Source organism: Mauremys mutica, chromosome 2 (genome assembly GCF_020497125.1).
Source record: "Mauremys mutica isolate MM-2020 ecotype Southern chromosome 2, ASM2049712v1, whole genome shotgun sequence".
Lineage (NCBI taxonomy): Eukaryota > Metazoa > Chordata > Testudines > Geoemydidae > Mauremys > Mauremys mutica.
In genome coordinates, this window is record NC_059073.1 from 228,972,996 (window position 1) to 228,992,929 (window position 19,934).

Below are 19,934 nucleotides of genomic sequence, written 5' to 3' on the forward strand. Positions count from 1 at the left end.
CAGATCTGTGTTCCTAAAGATGTGTGTCATGCACCTTTCCTGACTATCCGATACTGATGTTGGTGATCCCACTGTGATCCACCAGCACTTGCAACACCATTGGAAAAGTATCCCTTTCGGTTTATGTACTCTTTGGCAAGGTGGTGCCAAATTTGGGATATGTTTGCCATCTAGTGTCCCACCACAGTTAGGGAACCCCATCATGGCAAAACCATCCATTCTGTCCTGCATATTTCCCAGAGTCACCATCTTTCTTAGCAGAAATCGATTAATGGCCCTGCAAACTTGGATCACAACAGCTCCCATGGTAGATTTACCCACACCAAATTGATTCCCCACTGACCGGTAGCAGTCTGGCATTGCAAGCTTCTACAGAGCAATTACCACTCACTTTGCTATCAGAGTAAATCTCATTTTAGTGTCGCTGTGCTTCAGGGCTGGGGAAAGCTCTGCACAAATTTCCTGGAAAGTGGCCATTCGAAAGTTCTGCAGCCACTGCTCGTCATCTCATAACTGCAAAATGATGCAATCCCACCAGTCAGTGCGCGTTTCCTGCAACCAGAAATATGTTCAGCCACTGCATGGCTGCCAGCATTCTCTGGCTTGCAGCAGGACTGCTCCAAGGACATTGCAATGTTCCGCATGGTAGCTCCTGTCTCGGTTCTGGAAATAGTGCAGATTAAGATGTGAGGTGTTTGTAATGCTCACAACAAGAGTGCACAGCTGAGTGGGGTTCATACCTCTTGGGCTATGGTGTACACGTGACTAAGCCAGGCTTTTGCAAAAAGTATGGGTTGTTTGCCATTGATATCGGGAGGGAGGGAGGAAACTGCATTGTGAGATGTCGAAGCCATGTTCCCATTCTACCCTGCGACAATGTTTTGGTCCCATGAGGCATTGCAAGCCCTTTCCAAACCCCCCTGTGGCTAGTTGCACTGTGAGATAGCTACCCACAGTGCACTGCTCTCTGCATTGATGCAAGCACTGCTTGTGAGGATGCACTCCACCGAGACTGAGAGTGGTGTGGACATGCCCAACTGACTTAATTACTGCAGTGGCTAGATGTCGACTTAAATTAATGTGATTTAATTTTGTAGTGTAGCCATGCCCTGAGTATAGAGCCATCAGCAGTGGAACTCTCTCTGAGAGGAAGTATACCAAAATCCCTTATTAGCAACTGATGCAGATGATGAAAGGGTGATGCATTTAGGCAGGTTTGACCTTATCTGATTTATGCTCCCCTTCCCGCACTACTGCTTTGGCTTTACTTGTTTGGATCTTTTAAGTCATTTTCTTCCATATTCTTTGTGTTGGGAATTATCATTTACATCACTTGTTATATGGCACCATAAATGTCCACCGTCTTTTAAAGCTGTTGCCCAAGAAGCTTTCTTTGGTACAGTGGTTTTCCTGAGGGCTATTTGGTTGCCCTGATGCCAGATTCTTTGGTTGAGATTGGTGGGCCTTTTGAGGCTGGGATATGTTTATTTCTAGTTTTAATATATTGTATTAACTTTATTGTAGGGAGTGGGGATGCTGCCTGTTATGTGCCTTATACAATGGGGTCCTACCATGATGTATTGGCTTGTGTACCACCTCCCTCTCCTTACAGGAGAAAACCAGACCAGTTCAGTGCTTATTAGTGTGTTATGCTTACATTCTAGTGACTGCCCTGAAAAAAGGATAGTGAGTCTGATTGTTAATGAGTCATTAATAATGACTGTAACAGAGTGTAGGGGCAAGGGGTTAACTGTAACTCAGTTTCCCTTCCCTTTGAGTAGGTCCTCAGGGAAAGGCTACTTCTTGGGACTCACCAGGAAGAGCACCTAAAATGAGGTTGGCATGGAAGTGCCTTCTCAGCCTCAGCGCTAGCCTCCTGTTGAGAACATGATACACAATTGAATGTTGACAAACTTTGCAGGCAGCTAGTCAGAGGGTCAGATCCAGCAGCCCTTCTTTGAACAAGTAAGGATTCCCATTCACTATAATGGGACAAATGAAACCCCTCCTCCACAACCACAGAAGGCTGCTTAGCAGTAGAATTGGTGTGGTTCTGCCATGTAAGGGGGCCTGGATGATGGGGACTGGTGCACAGCTCCATACCCTGCAGCAGCAAAGAGAGAACAGCTTGTGGCAGAGGCAGGTCAGGAAGATATGCTGGTATATGGGTTCTTCCTTCCCTGGGGGTTTCAAAAGGTCTTGGGGAAACTATTGCAGTTTGTGAGGGGAAGATTCCTCTCCCCAGCACAACTATTTGTGCTAGGCACTGGGCACAGGATTTGCTCCTTAATTAGTAAAGCCTAGTGAGCAATTTCGTGTACTGTGCTGCACACCCAGATACAGAAGGAGCATAGATGTGTAATATATTGATTGTCTATGCATGATACCTTTATCCTTCATTAGAAATATGTGGGTGATTTCCTCATGTTCAGCCTTGTCTTGAAAGCTGTTATTCCATCTGTTCAGGGTTGTAAATAAGAAATGCCATACGTATAGGAACACACAGACATTTCATTTTGGTTGATACAGAAGATTACCTTGTTAGAATAATTTAATATGTTTCCCTACAAAACACTCCTTGATCTTTTTAAGTCCTTTTTGTTTGTTTTCCTGTTAATTTTTCAAGTCTGGGAGTTTCCTAGCTACAGGACAATTCAAAGAAATCAGCAGTTGGAGAAAACATGAAGAACCTAGTCTGACTCAACGTTTTAAACTAAGAGGCCCACTTTTATGATTTATACATAATAGGATTTGATAGTGCTTTCTCAGCCAGAGAAATTCTGGCAGTACATTTACCAAATGAGAGCTCTTACAAAGGGAGAATTTGATAGCATGATAGGTTAAACCAAGCTTTTCATTCAGAGACAATGACTGCCAGTCCCACACAGATTGCAGCAAGGCCACCCAAATGTAGAATTTCCACTTAGAAAGGCCAAATTCCCCATACTCTTTTGATTTTTGCAACTGTAGCAGGGCTGTGTCCTTGATTTCTTTCCATGCCAAATAAAGCGTCTGCACATTTTGTCTAGTTTGTTCTTGTACTATTTAGGCAGTTATATCAGGAGCACCTGCAAAAATAAAGTGTTCTGGAGAAAGGCTCAGGTTTGATGGATTAATCATCTCAAGGAACCATGAAATTATCATGCCAGAATTGTAAACAGGTTTCTAAATTGCATTGCAAAGGCAGTTTATTAAGATTAAACAGGCAGGGGCTATTCTGCGCTCTAGGCATGTAAAGCCCCTGAGGAACAGTTGATATAAAGTACTTTATAAATGATGCTTTGGTCCAAGCTCTGCAGTTACATTTGTATAAATCCATGGTATCTAAATCTGGAGTAAGTCAAGCTACTTTTATTACATTACTCCAGATTTACACCCATGAAAAGAAAAGTAGAATGTTGCTCTTAGTCTGTATTTGAAACCGGCATAGTTTCACACCAAAAACTAATCCTAAAAACTGTAAAATTAGCTGACCCCTCATCATTGCTCTTCGATGTTTACAAACAGATGAACTACCCAAGATCAGAGAATAAAGGACATCAGCGGCAAATAGGGAGATTCTGAGCTCCCTGCCTATAACAACTATTCCTAATCTGAATCTGAATGCGGATGCCCATGTGTCAGCTGAAAGAGCAGGTTGGACATGTGGGATAGAAGGGCTCAGATTACCAGTCACTTTTGCAGACAGAAGTCTGTGTTTTATAACACAACAACATTGTTCTGACTGAGCTCTCTGAAGGTCCTCAGTATTATTGCTCGATAGTGCAATGAGTCATTATAGAGTGATACATCCCACAATTGTTGTGACAATAACCTCCAAATGTCTCAGTTCTTTTGACTAGAGTCACCGTTACTTGTAATAACTTGCCAGAATGCATCAGAATATTTCAGAAGAAAGTGACAACTTCTACCCCCCAAAAACACCCAGTTCACCTGGGCAATTGTGCAATGCTACATGGAGAGGAAAATGTATGGAGCATTGTAGGAAACACCTTTATGCCCTGAAGCATGATGTTGAAGGTCCCCTTTGTTAACTTGCTCTTGGAAATCCCACCATTTTTTCATTACGTAACAGTCCAATGCAAGCCAACCCAAAACTAAGAGAGCAGGGTTTCTTAGCTGTGGCAGAAATCTGCATTGCTCTTGGGTATCAATTAATGAACAGTTCTGGTCTCCTCCACTCTTAGCTTTGTGGAACAGAAAAAGGAGCTCTAATAGGAGAGGTTCTCTAGCTCACTGGAACAAATCACCATGTGCACATCCTGAAGACTGCAGAATGAAAATCCCCTTTAGGTTTGTCTCTCTGATTAGATGAAGAAAGAAGGAATAATGTGCTCTTACTGTATCTGCATGGGCTGCGTGCTGTCTCTGTAGCTTGTGTTAGGCCTGGCCCTTTTGAACAGTTACACAAATGTAGCTTACTAAAAACAGTCTCTTAAAAATATTCCTTGGATTTTTTCCCCTAAGAATGAGTAGAAAGTCTATCTTCTCCTCTTTGTATTTATAGCAATAACTTATCTTTTGTGTAAACATCATGTGTAAACACCAAAGTCCGTGCAGAGAAATATTGCAGCTGTTTAGAAAGAGATTGACTTATTCAGCCTTTGGATGTACTGTACACTACCCAGGTTCACACCAGATAGAACAGAATATCAATGCTGACCTCTCACATCTGTTCCATATCATCAAAGTTCCTGATTACCTTTCTACCTCATCCAGAAGCCTGGCATAATACAGCTTTATGGTGACTAATATAAATTATAGATCACTTTTTAAAAACGTTGGAGATTATATTTTTGAAAATATATATTGTTGTAATGGGTCACTAGATGGTGCTGTTACATATCATCTTACAAGTACTTTTTCTTAATTTGTGAGGAAATTTTAAACTTGAAAGAAAATGCTGTGTTGGTTTTGGGGCCTGGGTTTCTTTTGGGGAGATGTGGTAAGCAGCAAATGAGTTTTCTCTTGGATTTAATCTCTAACTACAGTCCATTCTTGAGGCAGAATTGTTTCCTGGAAACTGGGCATTGGTGTGTGGGCTGAGAACCCTGGAAGAGGGTATTGCCCGAGGCTGTCTGTGAGAATCTCTCTTCCAGGACTGGTGTATGTTTGTGTACTCATACACCACACCTCTGACTTTTCCTCCAAAGGCAAGCTGACCTGCAAGGCCTGAAATCTACTGCTTGGCAGAGAGGTAATAACATTATATGCAATATCTGTATCCACCTACTCCATAATCATAATGTTAGGAAATAGTTTCTGCACTATAAGTGTCCAAGATATGTGGTCATTCAGCAAGGTAAAAGTCCCTGAGGTGGCCTTTGGGGTGTTTCACAGGTTGTGGTCTCTAGAAGTTAGTTGCTTCAGTGGTTTCACAGACCTGGTCAAGCTCCCCCTTGCTGGGTACACCCCAGGCTGCTGTATTTGGATCTATACCCTGAATCTGTGTGCTTTTAAGTTCTCCTGGGTCTGGGTAGGTTCCAGGCCTTTCTTTGGCCACTAGGCTCACTCCCTGGGCATAGACTCTGCCTGCTCCCTCTTCTTATACATGCGATCCAACAGTCCAGCTGCCCTAGCTCCAAGGCCAGTATTGAACCCATCCCAATACACTCCAGCAGCTTAAGCATCCCCTCCCTCAGAGCTTCACCCTCATGGGTACATTAATTATTGTTTAACCCTTCAGGAACATGTATTTGAAGCAAATGGACACAATCTTTGCAGATGGATTTCTAAAACAAAGCACACTTTACTCATAGACAGCACAAAAGATGTACAGGTGTAGGTAAAATAGTAAATCATCTGTAAACCAGTCTAGGACTTGGGTTTTTTTATCACTTTTGAATGTTCCTTGGGATTTGGTCAGTGTCCTTTCAAAATTCCAAGGCCCATCTCCTGGACTTCACTCCTTCAGCCCAGGCTTCTCCTCCAGATCATGGAGTCTCCTCGCTGACTCCTGCATCAGCTTTGGCTGGTGTGCCAAACTAAAGGTTCCCTCGTGCCCAGAAAGCCAAGCCCCTTTGTCTCCACCCTTGATCTTCTCAGCCTCTGTGTTTTTTAAGGCCTGCACTAACACACACATCTCCTTGTTCCCTTTGGGGAATTTTCCATTCTCTTGTCCTCTATAGATAATCTGGAGAGGACTGATTTTACCTAGGTTTCTGCAACGCCATTGCTCTGCTTGGGCAAGGTCTATTTGGTTGTTGATGGCCATTAGTGACTATCACATTCAGAGGTAGTTGGCCAGGTCCCACTCCCTCTCTCATTAGTACAACAAATGTGATGGCAGAATATGGTAAAGACTACCATAAGGGCCTAATGCGGTATTGCCAACACTTGTGAGTTTTGTGCAAGTGACAGGATTTCAGAGGTGTCTGGAGCTCGTCTTGTGAGATGCAAGAAGCTCCAGTCCCCTCACAAAGCTCAGCCCCACCAGAAGCCAGCAGAGTCTCTCCTCTCCACTTGCCATGCTCACAGGGGAAGGAGGGAGCAAAGAGCTCAACAGCTCAGTGCAACACTGCTCCCTCGTCCCCCCCTCTCCTACTGTGAGAAAAATGGACAGGGCAGCATTTCTCCTTCTCCTGCTACTCCTCCTTCCCTTGTAGCACCTGGCCCAGGAAGGGACAGAATGGGGAGAAAAGGCCCTGGAGCTTACCCCTCATAGCATGGCAGGAGGAGCAGGGACCTGGCTGCAGTCCACCCAGGCATGGGAGAGAGAGTGAAGAACCCCAGGAGGAATAGAGCACACTGTGGGAGGCTGAACAGGAGGGATGAGGCTGAATTGATGGGAGCTGGGACTGATGGGGGGATTGGGTGGGGACAGAACTGATGAAAGGACTGGAGACAAGATTAACTGCTAGCCAGAGGATGGCCAGATGTGGTGGTGAGAGATCCTGACCAGGAGGTCCACATCACCTTAGCTAATACATTTGGGATTGTGGGCAACACTAATTGTTGCACACAGACTCCGAATGGGCCAGGGCAGTTCAATAGTCAAAAGGCATACTGAAAAAACACATCATCATCTTTTTTAAACATCTCATGATTTTTTGGGCCAATCTCAAGATTTTGAGGAGGAGAAGTCTGAATCATGATTTTGGAGTTTGAATCACTGAGGTTGGCAATGCTGATAACCATACACAGAGTTCATAATATCAAATAGCATTCATAATCTGTACATAGATTGCCATAACATCACAGGTGCCTACTCAGACAAAATTCCTATTGACTTCAATGGAAGTTATGTTGAAGGACTATGGGATTTCACTGTGCACTGATATATTTCATTCAGGGCAGAACCTGAGGGCTGCAGACTTTCCAGATTTAATTTAAGAACACGAGCCAGTAAATTACCATTGCAAAACACACTGTTTGTTCTACTTTCCCATGTGACAATCTTGAACACATTTGTTATTTTAATCAAATTGGCAGAGATAAAATGGGGTATAAAGGACAGAGTGCAGAAACTAGTGCTGTGGCTCACACTACTTCATCCAGCTGTTATAAAATGCAGGCCATTCCTATTCTCCTTTTGGTTGGCTTAGCCTATGTCTCCCCAGTCTTTGGTAAAAGAGAAATCAGCGCTAATGGCACTTTCTCCAGCAGAAAGTGTTACAGCTCAATAAATGTCACTAATGGAGGACCTTGGGGCACTTGGACATGGATTGATATGTGCCCAGAACATTTCTATGCTATGGGATATAGTATAAAGGTAACTGAACCTGATTACTTTATCCATACCCTTGTCAGAGCTATAGGTTCTTATCCTGTTAATGATCTTACTGTATTTCTGTATATTTTAGATGGAGGAGTATGGAGGAGCTAGTGATGACACTGCACTAAATGGGATCCGTTTATTTTGCATAAAAATCAACAGTACGAGTAGTGCTGTCTATACCGTTGAATCTGATTCTGGAAAGTAAGTTTAATGGTACTTCAACCTTTTATATTTTGTTTGATCTATAGCAAACCAGATGAGGAGGAACCTGAGAACTTGTAGCACTGTCAGCCAGAGTGCAGCCTGTTATTGCCTCCAGGTTGTTCTTTTTAAGTTTTTCTGCTAGGAATATAATTGTTTACCACTGCCGAGGAAGCGGCCAAGTTATCGTCTGTGTTACACCAGTGTAGCCCAATGAATTTGGCTCAAAGTATTAATTATGCATGATTTGCAAAATTCAGAGAAAAAAGGCTACAATTTAAATAGCAGACATTGCTTGTATTGTGTTTGAATTTCTTACCTTTTGCCCCAGGTCTTTAAAGTTAAAACTGACACCTCATCCTCACTTGAATATTTGGCCTTTACAATTTTCTTGTAACAACTTCTGTTATAGGGACACAGTCAATCATAGAATCATAGAATATCAGGGTTGGAAGGGACCTCAGGAGGTCGTCTAGTCCAACCCCCTGCTCAAAGCAGGACCAATTCCCAACTAAATCATCCCAGCCAGGGCTTTGTCAAGCCTGACCTTAAAAACTTGACAGGAGATTCCACCACCTCCCTAGGTAACCCATTCCAGTGCTTCACCACTCTCTGAGTGAAAAAGTTTTTCCTAATATCCAACCTAAACCTCCCCCACTGAAACTTGAGACCATTACTCCTTGTTCTGTCAGCAGGTACCACTGAGAACAATCTAGATCCATCCTCTTTGGAACCCCCTTTCAGGTAGTTGAAAGCAGCTATCAAATCCCCCCTCATTCTTCTCTTTTGCAAATTCTGGAATTTAGTCACTTTAAAAATAACAACTTAAAAGTAATTCCAGGTACTTTACCTGCTCCTGAGGCCAAAATTTTGGCAATCACATTTCCATGTTTTTAGATATATATTTCCCCCCCCACCTTGTTGTGTAGAAGTTCTGCCCAGGCAAGGGAAACTAAGTAACTAAGCCCTGACACTGCAATCAGATCTACTAGCGTAGACCCTTCCACCCCAATGGGGCACTGCATAAGTGGAGGGGTCCAGCTAATTTTACAGGATCAGGACCTGGCTGACTTCAGAGGGGAAACAGCGAATGTGACTATACACAGAGTTCTGCCAAATACACAAAGGAAAAGAAACAGAAAAAAAAAAAGAGAGAAAAATTTCCCCTTCAATTTTCAGTTACAATAGTCTTTGACATTACTAGTAACGGTAGTAGGGAAATGTTCAGACAGAAATGTGATTATTTTTAAATTGATGATGTCCCCTTAAGGGCCAAGTTATCAGTTTCAACTTTGAAGGCCTCACCCTCTATCAGTTTGTATCAATGTCTTTATGTAATGTAAAGAGTTTGTTTTTTAAATGTAATTTGTGTATGAAAGGATCTGTGGGTCACTGATACATATGGTTCAGCCATTTATTGGGTTTATATTACCTGATGGAATTGCCATACTAGATCAGACTCAAGGTCCATTTAGTGTGCAGTATCCTCTCCCTACAGTGGCCAGCACTAGGTGCTTCAGAAGACATGCAATGATCCTTCAGGAGGCAGATGGGAGAATGCACCCTGCATAGAGGGGGAAGGATAGCTTAGTGGTTTGAGCATTGGTCTGCTAAACCCAGGGTTGTGAATTCAATCCTTTAGGGGGCCACTTAGGGATCTGGGGCAAAATCAGTACTTGGTCCTGCTAGTGAAGGCAGGGGGCTGGACTCAATGACCTTTCAAGGTCCCTTCCAGTCCTAGGAGATAGACTATCTCCATTAATTTATTTAATTTAGGTCTAATCCTGGTTTCTGATAGTTAGAGATTGGCATGAGTCCTGAAGCACAAGGTTTAATATCCCTTACAAAATGTTTGTTGACATTAATTATGAACACTCTAGATAGTCTTGATATTCATGTAAATAACAAAGTTTTAAAGTGTGGACATAACATAAATCCAGATTTTGAAGTATGGGTATAATTTTTTCCAGGCACACACTTACAATTATTGCAGGCAACAAAGAGTAAACTATTTTTAATTGATATTAAGAAACATATTCTCCTCTTACTTCCACTGATGTGAATAGATTTACTTTAAGGCTTTTTTCTGGTGTGCACGTATCTATAGTGAATCTTGCTTTCTCAGGTTTTCTTGAGTTTGATACATACACTCTGAACAGGACATTCACATTTCTTCAGTTTTGTTCCAACTTTTTCCTGCCCTCAAACAGGAAAAGCTCCTTGCTGCTTTGTGATAAGTTCAACCTGCCGTGATTGTGCTGTCACTTTATTTTTGGAATGTAAGCTCTGGGTTGAAGGAATGGTATCCGCTGGGTATTCTGCAGAGTCCAAACACAGCTGGTGTTCAACATATAATAAATAATACATTCAAAATAATTCAGAAAAATCTGGCATACTTCCCATTTTAAAAATTGATCAGACTTGATTAAAATAACATTTCACTGGCATTTATGCAACAAGTAGAGAAAAATATATTGAAATTGTCTTTCTCCCCCTAGGTTTGGGCAATGGTCAGGAATCACTTGGTGTCCAACAGGGTTCCTAACAGCCTTTCAGCTGAAAGTTGAAGTTCCACAAGGAATTTTAGATGATACAGCTGCTAACAATATCAAATTCCGCTGTACCAGTGGTGCTATCATAGAAGGAACAGGCGGTAGCTTTGGTGATTATGGTGGATGGAGTAATGCCTGCACAAGAGGTGGAATTTGTGGCATTGAAACCAAACAGGACCCATACCATAATGCTTTTGTCGATGACACAGCGCTCAATGATGTTCGTTTCTTCTGTTGTGACTGATTTCTATTGTTGAATGTTATTTTCTGGGATTTCCCAAAGGCTGACACCTGGCTTGTTCTGAGCAGAACATTCTGTTATTTTCAGCCTTATGCCAAGCCCCACTGCGAAGTCAATTAGCTCTAAATTGTAGTAAAAGTAACATTCTCTGTCTCTTTTAAAAAAGTCAGCAATAAATTAGGTTTCAATATCGATGCGCTGCTCCCTTAATGACTGTATGAAAGCTGTGATTGATTGATATAGAAATGAATTGTGAGCCAATCTAAAGGAAAGCCAGGTAGTTAGGAAAAGGCTCCATCCTGCAATCACCTCTCTGTCTTGCCAAGCTTCTCCCCCTCCTATTTTGGAAGCACCTGAAGGTGTCAGCCCTATTTGATTTCATTCCTAATTTAAGGACTCCAGATAAAGTGTTCATGCAAGTCAGACTGTCTGACACAGGGAGCCTGACACTATATTCCTCATATTATAATAATTGCTGTTAACTTCAGTGGGAGACTTGAGGTCAGAAGGGATGCATGATCACACTCCCAGTAAAAGAATCTTACTGAGTTACTTGGGATCATCTATGAGACCCATGGTGAGTAAGGGGCTATAGAAATCCTCTTGTGTAGAGTCAACAATGTCAACACTCTTGTTCTTTAAAGTAGCTAGCAGCAGATGCAGGAAAAGGAAGTAGACACCAATATGTTCTTCTTACGTAGCTAGAAAGTCTTGTGCAGCTAAAGTCCTTTCATTTTCTGCTTTCAACTGGAAGTTTTACAACTTGAGTGATACTTTGCTTTAGTACATTAATTCATCTCAATGTTTTATTAGCCAAAATTGAATGCCTCCAATAAATTACAGGTCAAAATACATGTTGTTTGCGAGTTTTTTTCCTCCTAAATCTTTCGTACTCTGCTCTTGTTGGGTGTCCTGAAGCCTACTACTGGAAAGTTTGCTGACAAGGAGTTATTAAAACCCAATGGAAACTAAAGCACAAACATTGTACATCTATTCATTTCTTTGGAGTCATTGTCCCATCCAATTTAGATTGTGGATTAAGGCAGAAAGAGACAATGGGCCAAAGACAGAGAGCCTGGTTGTACTCCCATTGACGTCAATGAGAATTTTTAACAAGAACAAAATGTAACCCAATTCTGTGCTAATTCACACACACTGTGCAATCTCACTGAGTGGGGTATTTGTCTCAGTGTATTTGGAAAGGAATATATTAACTATTTCTTACAAAAGTAATTATGTTCTACTTTGATAGATATAAAACCTACTTTGTTTTATATGGGTCAAGTGCACGGTACAGCTTGGCTAAACTCTCATCCTAGCAAGGCAGACTTCCTTTGAGAGAGTTTCTTAAGTTTCACAAAGATTCATCTTCCTGTTTTCTTAGAAGTTTTAGAAGAGAGACCCTTTGGCAATTAGTCTTCCAAGTTTCCTTAAAAGGGCAAACTTCTTGTCTTCTGCAGCAGTAGAGCTGCAGAGTCATTACTGATACTCACAGTACTTTTATTCTCTGGTTGAAGAGAACAAGTAGTAATTTTTAGCTTGAGTTGGTTAAACTAGAACCCTGCTGCAATTCCTTGAGCAAGACTTTCCAAGCAAGATCTTTCTATCTTCTCCTGAAGACCGTGGCAGACACACACAACTTTCTTTTGCATGCAGGAATCTGTGTGTTTTGAATCCCAAATGAAAGTGACTGTGAGATTTGGAGACAATCTTCACATAAACCTGTCAGTCATCTCTCATCTAGCACATGTGAGTGATCAAATCGCCACAGCTGATTCTCATTCTTGTTACACAAATGTAAGGATAAGTCCTTCTCAGCTTCACTCTTCACTGCCTCTAGACATTTACCAGAAAGGATGTGGACAATCATTCCACCCTACAAAAAGACAAAAAAGGGGCAGAAGGAATGGAGAAAAAGTAAAGAACTTTCAATAAAGATCAGAATGTGTATTTTAAACTTCTAACAAATAAATGCAGTCAGTAGAGATCGGTGATTGTTTGTTTGGAGTAGTACTTTAAATTTAATGATTACTGTAAAAGCCTTACGTTTGATCTTGAAAGGTGGTGAGTACCCATAATTCCTACTGAGCCAATGGGATTTGTACATACTCAGCACCTATTAAGATTAGCCCTTCCCCCAGTGCCTTCTGCTTTTTAGAGGGTAAATGTTGTCATCAGCATAAATTGCTGGGCTGTGTCATGCCAAGACTAACCTAGTCCAATGCTAGGGAAAATGAATCCTCCCCTTGGGAAGTAGAGTGGTAGCAGGACTGCCCCATAACTGCAACGATAATAGACTTAGAGCTGTAGTACCCGTGTGACTGCCGTGCACCTGTTCTGTGTGTGGAATAACTGGAAGTTCACCGAGTCAGAGTTTAAAACCAGGAGGGACCACCAGATTATCTAGTCTGACCTTGTGTATATCCCAGGCCACCAACATCACCCAGCATCTGCACACTAAAACCAGCAACTGAAATTAGACCAAAGTATTACAGTCCACAGGGGACTAGACTATGATGTGCCACTGGGAGAGAACAGGTGGGAATGACATGCACCAGTGCCCGAGGCTCCTGTAATGGCAGAGAAATGATTAGGTGAGATACACCCAGATAATCCTGGCAAGTGATTCTCAGCCACATGCTGCAGAAGAAGGTGAAAAAACCCCAAGGTCACCACCAATCTGACCTGGGGGGAAATTCCTTCCTGACTCCACAGATGGTGATCAGTTAGACCTTGAGCACATGAGCAAGAACCAGCCAGCCAAGCACCTGAGACAGAGAATGCTTGATGCCACCTCAGAGCCCTCTCCCACCCTGTCCAGTGTTCAATCTCCAGCCATGGGCATCTCTGATGTTCCACAGGAAGGAGACAAAAAATCAAAAACAGAATACATTGACAGCAGTAAGGGAATCCCTTCCTGACCCCTGCAGGTAGCCGTCTGAAGCCTAGACACACGAGCTTCTAAGAACATAAGACATAAACCGTGAGTCCCAGGGCTGCTGAGCCCTGCCCCCTACCATGACAAGCAACCCATCATAGACTCCCACTCATAAATCTGTCTAGATCTCTTTCAACACTTTGTTCTATATATTGTCCTGGAACCTTACAATTTCGCATGCTGCAGATAATTTCCTACCTTGCTGGGTGAATTCCACTGAATAATATTGAATTCTTATAGAAGGAGATACTTCTATACAGCAGAAAAGTGGGAATTTTAAGGCCCCACCCTACTCCCAAAAGAGATCCAATTCAAGCCAAGCGAGGGGTTAACCCCTTCTTCATGTGCTCCCAGAATCTGGGTCCTCTCACACCTCTCCCAGCCTGCGTAGCAGGACTGTACATTGTTCTTTGTGCCTACAGAAGTGGGGTGGCGTTTGCCTTTAGGTTAATTTAATAATCACTGGTTCATATATTCCAGGATCCCCTGTAAAATAAATAGGTTAGTCTAGAACAGCAAAAATCTAGAGCATGCGGTTCTACAGAATGGTTGCTTTAACTCTTTTTCTTAACCAAATTTGTATGAGGAAGTTGGTGTGAATAGGACAAATAGCTTCACAGTACCTTGGATGCAAACTGTGATGCAGTGAAACCACACTCTAAAACTTCTGGTAAACCCCTTCCCCACAACTTTTAGACTGTGTTCAGTTAGCCTAGCTTCATGACAAAATCACTACACACCTCCTGGACATCCCATTGTTGCTGGTTATTTTCTGTCTCTTGTGTACAGTTTTGAAGGATAACCTTCTCATGTCTGACATCAAAGCAAAACTGCAGAGCGGAACCAAACCGGATTTCCTTCATACTGTTATATTCAAAATGCTAGAAAAGGAAGGGTTTGTTTGCATTAATAAAGTTGAAGAACATTCCAATTCATTTTTAGTTGCTAGTATCTGAAATCATTTCCTGTCTGTTAACATACAACTCCAAGATGAATGAAGGAGACACAATAGGCCTGATCCTGCAAACCTATCCTCTTACAAATAGTCCTTGCATGACTACTTTCCTGGGACTATTTCCATGAGTAAAGGTTTTTAGGATTGGATAATATGTATAAAATAGATGCAGAATATAACATTTGTAGGCTATATATATATATTTATTTAAAGGTACTCCAGCTGGTGGGACATTCCCAGACACCAGAATATGGGAAAAATCCATCTCTGTTATTCTAGAGTTGATATATTTGTGCCCTAAACTTCCTAGTCTTCCATTTCCCCAGATGCTACTGAAAATAATAAATAATCACTTTGTACTCATAGGCCCAATCTGGATGTGCTAGACAGTTTCAACTCCCACTGAGTTCATTCTCAGCATTGAAAAAGAGAGATGAATTTAAAAGTTCAGGGGGAAAACATCTATCTTTGAGTCAATCAGGAAGCAGAACTTTTGCAAACCAATCAGGATGCAAATATTTGCATATACAATCCTGACCTTATGTTTCTTGAGCTTCCAAAACTTCCCCTATCTTTAATGGGAGTTTTGGATGTATAAGGATCAGAGCATAGAGTTCTAATTGTTTAACATTATTCCAGAACTCAGTGTTGTTGACTGACCTCTATGGAGATAAAAAGTAAAGACCTCATTTTTAGCTTGATGTAAACCAGGCTTTCATTTTTGCATCCACAAATCTCTGGACAGAAACACTTTAGTTAATGTAGATGTCTGAGTGTGCCTGCAGATCAAATACTTAAATATCTAAATGACCTAAAATGTACAAACAATTTCAGGTGAAAAACAGTAGCCTGCTTTAAATATCTGTCGTGGAAATTGAACAGACATATCCTAGGTGTGTTGCTGGTTAAATTACACTTTGCATATTAGATGGTTGAAGGGGAAATCATTTTTAAAAGAGGGGCAGAATACAGTAAAGCTGTCACAATGGTGGTTGTATTTTCATTAGACAAAGACTGCTTACTGAGATTTCATTTGAATGAATGAATGTTTTTACTGTATTGTAAATCATTGCTTTAAATTATTGTACTGTCAAGCAGTGTGCTAAGTAACCATTCTGTTTTATTAACTAAAATATGATTTTTCCCTTTCTTAAGTTTCCAAAAACTGATTGAAAAAATAACAGTCAAGATCATGAAAATCTTGACATTTACCATTTGCAATAATTCAATATACTGCAGTATTTGTTGTGTGTCAGTCCAGTCATATACATTTCTCATTTTTAGTATAAGGAATACTGAAAATATCATGGGGTAGTAGTGTGGTGAACCTCAATATTTTAATAGTGTCCAGTGCAGATGAACTGATTCCCAAATGGAAAAAAACCCATATTTTTTGGATGGGACAAAATCAGCAAGACATATTGTTGCAGTAATTTAGCTGCTCATCATTTAGCCCCTGATTCAAGAAAGTACATAAGCATGTGTTTAACTTTAAGCATGCATCTGATGAAGTGGGTATTCACCCACGAAAGCTCATGCTCCAATACGTCTGTTAGTCTATAAGGTGCCACAGGACTCTTTGCTGCTTTTACAGATCCAGACTAACACGGCTACCTCTCTGATACTTTAAGCACATGAGTACTCTTACTGAAGGCAATGCTTACAGTTAGTTAGGGACCAGCTTAAATACCTTCCTGTATCTGGGCCTTAAATTTAATGCCAGTACACATAAGCTTTAAATATACAATACCTGGTTAATATTGTCACTACAAGGAGACAGCTCAATAAGACCTTCTGCAGCATCCCAGGCAGATCTGTAATCTGCACAGAAGCCAACACCAGTGTTGTACAGCTGCAAATAAATATTTATACTGAAATAAAGTACAATCAGTTAAAAAGGAAACATTTTTAATTAACTTTTAATGTTGCTTGGATTGTATCCTTTTTGCTTTGGCTAATTATTCAGCAGGTAGAGTCCTTTCACTCATAGGCAAGATCAAACAGACTCACATATTGAGCGAAACTGAGCCTTGTCAGTAGAGTGACACAAGAGATCATGCTATCTGGCAAAGTTAAAGTTAAACCTTCAGTTTATAATTAGTTGAACTGGTTGAATCTTTTCCAACAATTTTTTTTATGGAAAATTGGGTTTTTGAGAAAATTAAAATTTTTGCAGAAACTTTCTGTATTCCCTAAAAATGTTTGATGTTTTTGTCAGAAAAACTGAACACCCAAAACTCTCCAAATGTTTGGTTTTGGGTGTTCAGTTTTCAACAGATGGTCACAATTTTCCATACAAAAACCTATTTTCTGATGAGCTCTAATAATTGCCCTGTTTGTGTATACGGTACTGAATTTAATACAATAGTCACAGAATGTTTTCAGTATAATGACCATTACTACACATGCTGGTATGTTATGGCAAACGTGGAATTATATATCATGCTATACAATATGAGGATAACTAGTAGTATATTACATTACCGTTTCTGAATCTATCATGCGGAATGCTAGGGCTATGTCTACACTCTGAACTCAGGATGAGATCCCCTGCTCATGTACCATACTCGCTCTCACTCTCGTTGAGGCACAGCTAAGCCTTTTCACATTGGGTCAAATTCTGAGATCCTTACACAGTACTTAGTCTTTTCTTGGGCAAATTCTCATTAATGTCAATAGGAACTTTCCTGAGAAAGAACTGAATAGAAACTAAGAGTCTCAGGATTTGGCTCATAAAACAGTTTTATTAAATGTGTGTTTTAATAAGTTATAATTATTAAATGTGAAATCCTATAACTTTTGGGGAGGCAGCATGAGCTAGGGAATAGGGCACTGGACTGGGAGTCAGGAGAAATGGGTTCACTTCCGGAGTTGGTACTTGTTGTGTGATATTGGGCAAGTCACTTTACTTCTCTGTGCCTTTGTTTCCCCTCCAATTCTTTATCTGCCTTGTCTATTTAGATTGTAAACTGTCCAGGGCAGGGACTGTCTCTTACTATATGTTTGTACAGCACCTAACACAACAGGATTCTGATCTCAGTTGGGGTCTCCAGATACTCCAGTAATACAAATAATAATAATAATAATAATTTCCCTCTTACCTTGCCAGAGAATCTTGGTTTGTACTCTGGTGGGTGGAGTTCAGGGTATATGTTTGATATAAACCAATGAAATTTTCTACAGCCTAGTCGCTTTTGCAGCTGAAGGCGCTCGTTGCAATCTGGCTTCTCAGCCTTATATGAGAAAGCATAGGTCAATTGAATGGATAGTAAACAAGTACTAATATATTTGTTTTTGAGAAGCTGGAAAAGAAATATACTGCCCAGGGAGGGCTCCGTTCTGCCACCCCCTATATACAGCAAGTTACAGTTAGTGTCGTGTCTCTTGTATGCGTTACACAAATGAGAAAGACCACTTCTACACCCCCTGTAAATTTGTACTAAAATAACATTTAGTCTGAAGTGGGAAGGGGATTGAGAGTCTCAAAGATGAGACATGGGGTGGCCATAAGGATTTCCATCATCCATAACAAGTGTAATTATCTTGCAAAATCAATAATTCTTTACCCTTTTTTTAACAAAAAACAAATTCTACACTAACTGCACTGAAACCAATGGGGCTGTAAGAAGTTGGCTTATTGATTGCCATTTAATGCCCTGGCTTTAACAGACCAAAATCTGCTCTTACTTACATCCCCCTGCAGTGCGGATAAATGAGCCTAGAAGTTGGTCTAACACATGCAGTAATGATGATCAAAGTATATATATATAAAAACAATTGATTTGATTATTTTCCCCATCAATTGCTCATCATATTATGTGAATAATTTGTTTCTGCAGATGCTCTATGGGCAGGAACCATCATTTTGGTTTGTGTTTGTACAGTGCCCAGCACAATGGTGTCCTGGTCTAAATACTTTTCAAAGTCTGACCCCGCACAGTTCTTAGCAACCTATTGCACCCTTCTGGCCAGTGATTTACTTATTGCTTCAGATTTTTAAAATTCAGCTCTTGGCACCCACCTGTTGCTTTGAGTGCCTATGCCATACATTAAAAATTGCAACATAAACAAAGGACTGCCCATAAATATATTCCCCTCAGGACACCCACTCAATTGCCTTCGGGTTCATCTTATCTGATAGCAATACTGATGGGGCCAAATTATGGGTGCCCCAAGGAGGAGGCCATCAGAAGGAGGAGGAAGTCCATTCTCCCAGTACGCCCATGAAGGAGGCAGCTATAATTTGGTTTCTTGTGTTCTGAGGCCTTATCTAGACTAGGATTTGGAAGGTGTTATCTAACATGTATTAACATCCTAGTGTAGACAAGGCAGCGTGTCTTTAACATGTGTTTAACTTGTTGATTTACTCGAGCCTTTAACATTAAAGATTGAACGTTTGCAGCATGTCCAGAAAGCTTACAAGACTGGGTTCTGGCAGACCAAGTGAAGGAGTAAGTTCCAAAACCAAGGACCCCTCATGGAGAATATGCTGCTAGTAGATCCCTGTCATTTATACTGAGGGAGTTCCAACCTGAATGCTTCTGCTAATCCCATCTCTAGCAGTAAATCACAGGGGATTTGTCTCATTAATACCAATCCAGCAACTCAAATCACTAACTCAGAAGTATCAGGGTCACTCAGACCCATCACTCAGAGATCTCCAGTGAATCACAGAAATCAACCGGGAGTAAAATTTATCTGTGGATTCCCTAAAACGGGACAGTACACATGAGAATTACTGGGGTCTAGGAAGCAGATGTTAGCCGGTGTCATTTTGTCATATTAATTACAGTTTAGATTTGGCGCTGGAGGCAGAACTCTGGAGAATACCGTGAAGCAGGTCACTCTCTAGCCCAAACAGTCTGAGATGAAATGGTGGTTATAAGTTTAAACTGGTTTAAACAAACAAAATAAGCTAAAAAATTGAAAGTGAAAAGATTTATTCATCAATATTAATGTTCATGCCATAGATATCCTGGGCAGAATACAGCTCAGACCCAGAAAAAATAAATTCTGAATGGAAAAAAATGTATAAAGCAATCTAAATTGGGGTTACATTTTTTTTTAAATTACTTAGTAGGAGTCAATGTTCAGCTAATATTCCCTGGATTTTTCAGGGGCCAGTAGATGGCCCTATTTACCATATTAATTCAACAAATCACTGAAGGACAAGACTATTATGATGATTGCAAGTAAATGCACTGGAAATTATTTCATTCATTGCCTTTATGGATTAAAACACCACGCTATGCTGACACAAAAATACTGTATGTGGAAGAAGGTAATAGATTAATATTATGTTAGCTGAACATGAATATCATGTGAGGGTA

The 19,934-nt window shown here is 40.9% G+C and overlaps 2 protein-coding genes across 3 annotated transcripts in view; one reads left to right on the forward strand and one right to left on the reverse strand.

The window, feature by feature from the left end:
• Nucleotides 1–7,423: 7,423 nt before the first annotated feature.
• Nucleotides 7,424–11,563, forward strand: LOC123364145 (vitelline membrane outer layer protein 1 homolog). The gene is made up of 3 exons (XM_045005995.1): nucleotides 7,424–7,711; nucleotides 7,803–7,918; nucleotides 10,417–11,563. Exons 1-3 carry the CDS (start codon nucleotides 7,439–7,441, stop codon nucleotides 10,712–10,714), a joined length of 687 nt encoding a protein of 228 aa, XP_044861930.1. The 5' UTR covers nucleotides 7,424–7,438; the 3' UTR covers nucleotides 10,715–11,563.
• The window catches only part of GALNT15 (polypeptide N-acetylgalactosaminyltransferase 15), a 37,822-nt gene continuing 29,059 nt past the window's right edge, over nucleotides 11,172–19,934 (reverse strand). For both annotated transcript variants that reach the window (XM_045005976.1, XM_045005977.1), the window contains 4 exons: nucleotides 17,706–17,837; nucleotides 16,355–16,456; nucleotides 14,390–14,530; nucleotides 11,172–12,587 (listed from right to left, as the gene is read on the reverse strand). In XM_045005976.1, the coding sequence (XP_044861911.1) occupies nucleotides 12,441–12,587; nucleotides 14,390–14,530; nucleotides 16,355–16,456; nucleotides 17,706–17,837 (522 nt within the window). In that variant the 3' untranslated portion in view covers nucleotides 11,172–12,440. The remainder of the gene's footprint in view (nucleotides 12,588–14,389; nucleotides 14,531–16,354; nucleotides 16,457–17,705; nucleotides 17,838–19,934) is intronic.

Coding starts and splice junctions, on each gene's coding strand:
- LOC123364145 (XM_045005995.1), top strand. CDS start 7,439: ATGGGGTATAAAGGACAGAGTGCAGAAACTAGTGCTGTGGCTCACACT. Junction 7,712..7,802: donor CTATGGGATATAGTATAAAG/GTAACTGAACCT, acceptor TGTATATTTTAG/ATGGAGGAGTATGGAGGAGC. Junction 7,919..10,416: donor GTTGAATCTGATTCTGGAAA/GTAAGTTTAATG, acceptor TTCTCCCCCTAG/GTTTGGGCAATGGTCAGGAA.